The following is a 9693-nucleotide window of genomic DNA, read 5'->3' as shown; positions in this document are numbered from 1 at the left end:
TACAACTGTATTACCCCTATAACTCCTACTACCTCTCATACTACTAATACCACTACTACCAGTAATTATTTTTCCAATGCTACTACTGCTATCATGACTTCTGCCTATAATAATAACAATATTAGTAATAATTTTAATTGTATTGTTAGTATTGTTTTGATTATTTTAACATACATTCTTATTTAGCACTTGTTGCTACACTCCATTGTCTTAGAGCTACTGTACATACCAGATGTAAGTATTACCCAGCTCAATGCTACTAAATTTAACAGTGACAGAAAGAGGTGAAAATGCCCAACCAGATTATTTACCGGTGTCACACAGATTTCTGCAGAAGAATCCTTAACTCAATGATATAATTATCATATATTAACCTATATAAATCAAATCCTATTCCATCATTTTCTTAATAAGTCTAATGCTGCACAGTAATATCATAGTAAGTGGTATTTGTGTGTTTGTTTCCAGCTTATCCATGGGATGGATCAAATTTGAAGTCTATGAAATGTGACCTAAAGAAATTTAAGGAGTTAGATGCCTATGCCGCCAAGGTGAGTGTAACCTAGAATGTAACAGACTCTACACTAGCCCTACCAGCCCTCAAGAGAAACTCATCTAACATCACTGATTCCATCCCAGCTCTCCAGGCCTTCCATAGGCCAGAAGTGGGGGCATGGCATCTGTTAGACCTGGCACCATTGAGATGGGTATCCCTTCCATATTTTTGCCTCTGCCTCCTGTGTTTTTGCTGTGTCTTGGACTTCGTTTTGCTTGTCTAGATGCTTTGCGCACGTTGCCACTGCTGTTCAGTGCCCAAGTGCAAGTGCTCCCTGTGTAAATTGATTGTATGTATTGGTGTTTCCATGATTGGCTATTTGAATTACTAGTCAGACCCTAGTACAGTGCACTGTGTATGCCCCGGGCCTGGAAATTAAATGCTGCTAGTGGGCTGCAGCACTAATTTTACCACCCACAGAGCCTGTCTGCAGTCTGGGACTGCCATGTCGACTTAGCAAATGCAAACACTTGCCAGTGACTAACCTTCTATTTTCTTAAATATTAGTCACTCCTAAGGTAGGCCCAAGGTACCTCTGTAGGCAGGGTGCTGTGCATCTGAAAGGAAGTGTGTGTGGCATGGCCTGATAGTGAATTACTGCCAATTTCTTTTTTCACTATTGCAAGGCTACCTGTTCCCATAGGACATAATGAGGAGTTTGTTCATAACATCTTATAAACATAACTGGCCCTGGGAACAAGGTAGAAAAACAAAGTTTAGTATGCCTGAACTCAGAATGTTAAAATGCATCTTTTATTGAGAGTGATTTTTGCATTCTGTGTTTGCAAATATCACTTTTAGAAAGTAGGTATTTTCTAGCCTAACCATCCAGTGTGCCTCTGCTAGGTTTGTGATTGCATGTCTGGCTCTTGGATGACTGGGGCTGGAGAGGGGCAGTGGCTCTAGAAGTCGGATGAGTCAGGGCTGGGGTGAATAGACCTGGGCTGCATTTAGAGTAGGGGGAAGAGATTTACTTTTCACCTGAATCGGACTGGTCTGCCTTTAACAATGCTGTCTCCACCTCCTGCCAGGAAGCTGCACCAGCAAGGGCGGAACTGGTTTTGGCTGGGTACAGACACTATCTGCCTTCAGAGAACAAAGGACGTTTGTGTATAAAAAGAGGGGCCCAGAACCCAGACTTTTAGATCACTTCTGGGAAATCAAGAAAAACCCATGCCAAGGAGAAGAGCCAGATAAGCTGAGGAGGAATACTGCCCCTGTGCTGTTTGCTGTCTGGGGTTGGCCTGCAGTGGCTGCCAAGGAAAGGAGAAAAGGACTTTGCTGCTTGCTTTGTCCCCCTGCTTGAAGAAAAGATCTCCACGGGCTTGACACTGAGCTTGTCCCCTGTTCTAGAGGTCTCAGGAACAGCAAAGTCCTCACCGTGTCTGTGGGCACTGTCTCTGATCGTTTCCCCAGAAGAAAAGGGTAACCGACTCTGTCATCAAGTCCATCGCAGGATTCCGTGTCCTGAAAGCACCGACGAGAGCAGCGCCTCGCTTCGCAATGCAACATTGGTCTCACCGACTCCATCAATGAGCCGCTGCTTGCACCGCGTCGTTGAGGGCACCGCACTCTGCAACGCTGCGCTACATGCTGCAAGGATGTCACCGACTCCGTCGCTGCCCGACCCGAACATCGCCCTGCTCCATCGCTGCACCGTGACTTGCCAGCACCGCAGCGAGCACCTTCTCACCCTTCAACGCAAGTCCTGGTCTCACCAACTCCGTCAATGAGCTGCTGCCTGCACTTCATTGTGAGGACATTGTCTGCAGCAGCGCTCCGCTTCACAACGCAACCATGACTTTTGCCCTAACTGATTCGTACCGACATGTTGGTTGCAACAAGAAAGGTACTGTGTCTGAGTCTGTCAACACTTTAGCTGGCCAGTATCGATGTGGCGGGCTGGAATTGTTAGACTCTGTTGTGTTCAGTATCGCGGTCACCCCAGGAAGAGCTACCGAGTCAAAAGAAGTGTGTTTTATTGATTTTCCTGTAATTAAAAGGTATTTTTGCACAAGTACTATATTTCAAGAGTATTGTATGCTAGATTTTTATTGTATTTGGTCTGGTTAGTTTAGATAAAGATTTACTATTTTTCTAAACTGGTGTGGTGTGTATTATTGTATGTGTTCACAAATGCTATACACACTGCCTCTGAGATAAGCCTGCCTGCTCGTGCCAAGCTACCAAGGGGGTGAGCAGGAGTGTATCCCCCTTACCGTGACTAGAAGCAAGGGTCCCTAATTGGACAAAGGTACCTACCTCTGTGAACTAGAGGCCCCCATTTCTAACAGCATCCTACTGAATAGACACTTGATTGGTGGGGTCTCTCTGAGACATTGGCTTCTAATTGTATCTTTCACACAGAATGGTTACCTTCTCTGAAACAGTTGCAAGACATATATCTGATTCTGCCTTGTCCACACATTTCTCAAATGTGAAACTGCTACCTCTAGAATCCATGCCTTCCCACCTATGACTGGAACGTGGCAAACTTAAAGAATGGAGTAACACACAGCAGACTTCCACAAAACATGCATCTTTGATGCTACACTCTGTGTGGTGTATACGTTTTCAGTGAAACAATGTTAAAACAGAATGCCTTTGTTTTGCATGCGCACACAATAATGTTGTTACAGAGATCACACTATCCAATTACAGAAATTGAGTGTGTTATTTTAGGATCCAGCAATATATGTGAAATGTGCAATGCATTCTCCCTCTCTCTTTGTGTTTCTGCGAGGGTTTTTCAGCATTAAAAGCAACATTCCGACTACACAGAGGCCAACCCCTGCTGCACCCATGAGAAAGGTGTATATACTGTTGGTATTGTATATAAGAAAATGAAAAATTCACCAAACCAAGGTTAAAGTGAAGTTTGGAAAGCTCTGGTTATAACAACTTAATGTACCTTTAAAAGCCCTTGAAATTCAGTTTTTAAAATGAAATTAAAGTGCAGCTATGGTTACTGTTATAACCCAAAAAACAATGACAAATTGACAATTCCACAAAAAAAAGGATCTAGCAAACACAGGAAAATCACATTTTACACGTAGACAAGAGACATGCGCAGAAACAATTTCCTAAGAAGAGATATGTTTATTTTGCAGATGTGTTGGCATAATTTCCCAAAATATAGACAGTAGCTAACCCTTGAGAATTCTAATGGTTGAATCAAATTTGAGAGAAACACGTTAGCAAACATATTAATTTATGAAGTATAAATAGGCTCAAAAATCATTGGATGAAGCACATTGATTAAAGGTGAAAAATGAAATCACAATTTCATTACCCAGCAAATGTTATTATGTCAGTAGAAGTGTGAATTTAAACTTTTATTCTACAAAGAAAGTGAAACTCCACTATTATAAAGTGTAAAGAGTATGTAACTTACAAGGATATACCGTTTAAAATATAGATAAGATGATTTACCTAACAACATTGGTTAAATGAGGCTTTTTTTAAAATACAAGCTGAAATTAACATAAGTGTGGTCACAGGATCTTGTGTACTTTACTGAGTAAAACTCCCAGGAGCACCCATCACCTCCCAAAAAGACTTTATGATGCTCCAACAATATTATATGATGTAGTGTTTATTTCTGGAGGAGCCAGCACCTATTACTTGTAAGAGATATTGTAAGATGTGAGTCCAGACACTCACCTGAAAACCAGGTCCGTCTGCAGGGATGATGACTGTTCCTCAACCCCCTCTGAACACCTCTCAGTTCTGCTGACACCAACAGAAGCCCTGGCAGGTGCCCAAAGAGGGAAGTGGATTTTGGGACGAGAGACAAAGAAGAAAGAGAGACTGCTACACTTCACCAAGGCGAGGGTACACCGTCTGGTCCAGACAGGTTCTGGAAGTTGACACGGCTAACCACTCGTGATTGTTCCTAAAATACACAACAGCACATAAGCATAGAATGTCCTCAAACCCTCTCTTAAAAGCAAACACTGGGAGATTAGCATTCAAATTACCTTTTTGGTGTGTGCTGACACTCAATAGTGTGTCTCCCTCAATAAGCTCTACGATATATATATACAGTTTTTTCTAAAACAGGAATTCTATTAGACTATGTATTCAGCATCATGAGATTCCAATTAGTATTGTTGCACCACCTTATGATCTCACCTGATTATGCACAAGATGTTATCCAAAGTTCAATCACTGAATATACTGCTCACTTGTGCCTTTAAACGCTGTTTAGATTTGCTAACAAAATGATAAAGTGTGCTTACAAATATAGCCACTTGCGCCTTACAATGTCTCCAACTGTGCCTTCATATCATAAAAAACGGGTGCTCCTAATATCAGGTAATTATCACAACACTAAAGATAATTGCTCATATGCTGCCAAACATATACTCCAAACGCACAATGCAGGAAATAATTATTGCCCATTCAGTATTGCAGTATGTATGGTTTTGAGAATGGAACTCTGAAATTTTGAGTCGGTGTATCAAAGGTTATATTAGGGTGTGAGAAGATGTGCTAATTTATCACATGGCTGACGTCATCAATGATGTCATCAGTGATGTCATTTGAGATGTCATCAGTGATATCATGAGTGATGTCACTGACCATGTCATGAGTGATGTAATATGTGATGTCATCAGCAGTGGATTGCGGGCGTGCGAGTTATAGTAAGCTGAACTAACTATAACGGGGGAATTTCATTGGTTTTTTACAAGTGAAATGTCCAGCTAACTATATCATGTGTGAAACCTATGGTTTTTCAGTGAATATATACATATATTCAATGAAAAAACCATAGGTTTCACACGCGTTACAGTTAGCTGGACATTTCACTCGTAAAAAACCATTGAAATTCCCCCGTTATAGTTAGTGCAGGCAACTATAACTCACGCGACCGCAATCCTCTGCTGATGCTAATACTGTATTTAGACACTTATTTGCCCATGTCTTCTTCCATTAAATTTTAGCTATACATATATTACAAATATTTTTTTTTCATTAAGACACATATGTCATCAGCAGAGGATTGCGGTCGCGTGAGTTATAGTTGCCTGCACTAACTATAACGGGGGAATTTCAATGGTTTTTTACGAGTGAAATGTCCAGCTAACTGTAACATGTGTGAAACCTATGGTTTTTTCATTGAATTTGCAAGGTTTTTTAAATGCTAATTCCTAACTATAACGTGTGTGAAACCTATGGTTTTTTCAGTGAATTTGTACGTTTTTTTAAATGCTAAGTTACTTTACGCCGTTCGTGGCGTGCACGCCCACTTCACGCAGTTCGTTCCGTGCGCGCACGGTGCGCTTCGCGCACCGTGCGCGCACAGTGAGCACGCGGTGCGCTTCGCGCACCGCGCGCCCACTTTACGCAGTTAGTGCCGTGCACGCACGGTGGGCACGCGGTGCGCTACGCACACCGCGTGCCCATGTTACGCTGGATGGGCACACGGACATAATTTGCTCTTCGTTGTGAAAGGTTATCTATTGTTTGTTCTAAGCGCATCTTCTTCAACACTCTTGAAACTTCGAGGCATGCTTCTCCAGTTAGCTTGTGGTATTCTATTTTGTTCTCATGCTCCACTGGTAACATTAGCAAGCGATGTAAGGTAATTCCTTTTATGTTATAGGCTGCTAACCCAGTTGGAGCAGTTACCACACAAGACAAATTTGAAGCTGTTTTTTGCTGTAGGTAGCTTCTGATGACTTTTATTAAGAAACTTTTACCAGTTCCAGCTTGTCCACTCACATACATCCTGATTGGTTCAAATGATGTGCATGAGCACTCTTTCTTTTCATGTAGTAATCCATGATCAATTTATTTGGTGACTTCTTCATAAATTTCTTTTTGTTCTTCATTCAGTTGTTGTTCCAGATTTAGTAAGTCGATTGAATCTTCCTGTGCTTGATTCATAGCCGTTTCTACTTCAGTCATGGCTACTGCAGCTTCATTTTCTATGATTGGTTGTCCTAGGGGATCTTGACTAAGTGTTACTGAACTTTGGCTGTCTTGAGAACTGTCTCTAGCTACTTCAGCTGCAATTTTTGCTTCCTGTTCATTTTCTTCATTTAACATTTGGACATAAGTTGAGAAAGTACTGCATTCTATACTGTCTTTGCTAGCATTAAAAGAATCTTCATAGCTTTGAAATTCTCCCAGTAGTTCGTCCTCTGAACGCCATGGTTTAAACAGCTGTAAAAGAGCCAAGTAGTAAAATTCCTTTTTGTCAGTAGTGTCGCAACTCAGCTTCCTGTGATTTATCAAACTTCCTTTTGTTTGCTTCACCAAACATCCTTCCTCACCAATGACTTTATATTTTCCATTGTTGATGTCTTCTGTGGCTTTCCGTGAATAAATGTAGTTCTGCAGCACTTCATAGAGACACATGTTCTCAAGATGATGACTTCTCTTTGGGTAATATGTGTCCAACATGTTTGATTTCAAAATATCTGTACTTTGTGGGACATTCTCGGCCAAATATTCAATTTCTCCAACAGATTTCAGTACCCGATTTCTCATTCCTGCAAGGCCTAAGCTTACCCAAATTATTCTTCTGGATTTCGAGTAAAGACTTGCAGATGATAACCTATCTGAGCATTCGTAGGATCCAATTTCTCGATGCGATAACATCTTTAAACTGAAACTGTACAGCTTCTTACTGACAGTCTTCTCGTGAGAAATCTCTTCCCACATTTCCTTCAATTCTGTTTTCTCAGATTTAGTGATGTAAGATGTCACATACCGAGCAACAGCAATAGAATTGTCTGCCACATACTGAATATCCATGTTAGCATTCCACATGGATAAAATGACTGGGTTGAAGTCATTTATAAATTTTGACTCTTCTTTTCTTTTTAGGTTGTATGTATTTTTGGGAGATTTTCTGGTTATAGTATGTCGCACAGCTGACATAAAACTGTTGACTCTTCCTTTTGAAAGAACAGGTCTAGGAAATCCAAATCGACACTTTGTGTAGAATTTATCTTTTGTCTTGTACTTCCGTCGACTGTATTTTCCACACCGATGACTTTGGAAACGTAAAACTTGCTCTTTTAACTTTTTCTCTTCTGTGCTTTTAGGTATAGCACATGTTGCATATTCTTCAATGAAAGATAACACTGCTTCATCAGTATCTGTTCCAAACTTTGGGGCATCCTTGATCCACAACAGCATATGAATATGAGGAGCACCTCTTGCCTGGTACTCTTTTCTCCAAAAGAAATCCACTACTTCTCCAAGAGGTGGATTTTTTTTATTGCAGATGAAGGACATCATAGCCTCAAATCTATGATTGAAATATCTGCAAACATTAACTGGATCCAATGAGAACAGTTCTCCAGCTGTCTTGTATTCAATGTTTGAATTTGCCTCTCTTAGAAAATCCAGTAAATCATCCCATGCGTACTCGGCACAGCTTAGGGTTAGAAACCATGTAGGAGTTCCTAAATTCCGTAACATGCATTTTAATTCACCATGGCGTCGGTACCAATATTCATTTGTCCCACGCTGACAAGCCATCAGATTGATCAGTTGTGTTTCCAAATGATCATCTCGGTGCTGCACTTTCTCCATAAAATCCTTAGCAGACACATTTTGTAAATGTACTCCACTTTTTAAAATGTGATTTACTGCATAAGATAATGCAGACAAGTCGCTTTCAAATAAAATATGGAACAAATAAGGAATACTTTGACGAAATCTTGGATCTTCTGCATATAGTCTTGTAGTCCAATACTCAGAAGCTGGAATCTGTTCTGGACGTTCATCGTATCGTCCTCCTTTTCCTGTAGGAAACAGCTGGGGAAAACATCGAGCTTCCAAGCTCTCCTCCCATACACTCACGGGAGTTCCTTTTGCTTTCTTCATCTGAAACAGATCAATAGTGTCTCCCATAACTTCTTTTGAATGAAGAGGATGTATGCTAAAATGTTCATAAATTTCTTCTTCCTTTGACTTGTCCACTTTTTTTAATTTGACCAGTTGGTGTTTCTGTGTCTTCTTGTAAATCTTCTTCTTCTTCTTCTTCTATATAAATTGATTCATACCATTTATTATTTTTTTTCAAATACAAATTTGCTCTTTGTACTTTTCGTACATCCACCAGCTCCTGCCAAATCTTCTTATTCTTTGTAGGTACACCATTAACCAGAATTACTAATGGTTCAGTTTCCAAAGTATCTGCATCAATAGTTTCCATATTTTTTTTCAAATCCAAGGGCAAATACACCACTCTTCCTTTTAAACCTCTCAGTAAATCAGAAGGAGGTAATTTACCAGTTTTGGGCTCCATACGTACTATGGTCTGGAACGGATGAACACATTGAATGAGTATAGACTCATATGTATTTAATTCTGAAAGTTCGGCAGGAATAGCATCCAATTCTAAATTATTATGTACAGCTCTGGTCGGCATTCTATTTTCTTCTAACTTATTATAACAGTATTTACAAATACGCTGATCTTCACCCAATTCAAAACAATTTTCAAGAAATATATATGTTGCAAAATCCTTCCACTTATAATTATCTTCATTTTCACTTTTTTTATACAGATCAACACTCCTTGTTTGAATTTTATAATGACTTCTGCGGCAACAAATACAAGTAATATTTGGTCTTTCATTAGAGGTGATAGTAAATTTTGTCATTTCATCCTCAAAATTTTTAGTAATAATGAGTTCTACATTCTGTTCCTCATTTTCCTCATTTACTGTGTCCTTTTCTGCACTTTCTTGTTCTGGACCAAAGTAACAAAACTGAATCTCATCAGTAACCTTCACTACATCTGATACAGATCCACGGAACAGAGCATTATTCAACTCATTCAACTTTACTGCTGGACTTTTAGCAAAATACAATGTTCTCACAAACTTTCTCATTTCAGTATGATGAACAGCCAGCATCCTAAAATGATGAAAAACACTTTTACACACTTTTCTAGATAGACAAGCCAGAGAATGTCCCTGCAAACCAGTATTTTCTCTCACTCTGCATGGATCTAGTGTTTGAAGCACCTTCATCTTCTGTTTTACACTCTTTTTACTATATTCTCTTAGAAAAACACGTAATTTATCAATAGATTCCTGACGCACAGTACAAATACTACTACAGTTCCAAGTGTACACTGGGGCTTTTGGACGTCTCCCCATAGCCTCAGCA

The 9693-nt window shown here is 39.9% G+C and overlaps 1 protein-coding gene across 1 annotated transcript in view; it reads left to right on the top strand.

Moving 5' to 3' along the window:
• Window positions 1–253: 253 nt before the first annotated feature.
• The window catches only part of LOC146785333 (uncharacterized), a 217219-nt gene continuing 207779 nt past the window's right edge, over window positions 254–9693 (top strand). The window contains exons 1-2 of the mRNA XM_085633021.1: window positions 254–284; window positions 469–551. Of these exons, the coding sequence (XP_085489147.1) occupies window positions 254–284; window positions 469–551 (114 nt within the window). The remainder of the gene's footprint in view (window positions 285–468; window positions 552–9693) is intronic.

This window comes from Triturus cristatus, chromosome 11, assembly GCF_964204655.1.
Source record: "Triturus cristatus chromosome 11, aTriCri1.1, whole genome shotgun sequence".
Taxonomy (NCBI): domain Eukaryota; kingdom Metazoa; phylum Chordata; class Amphibia; order Caudata; family Salamandridae; genus Triturus; species Triturus cristatus.
Note: the sequence above shows the minus strand (reverse complement) of the source record. Positions and strands in the feature narration are given on the sequence as shown.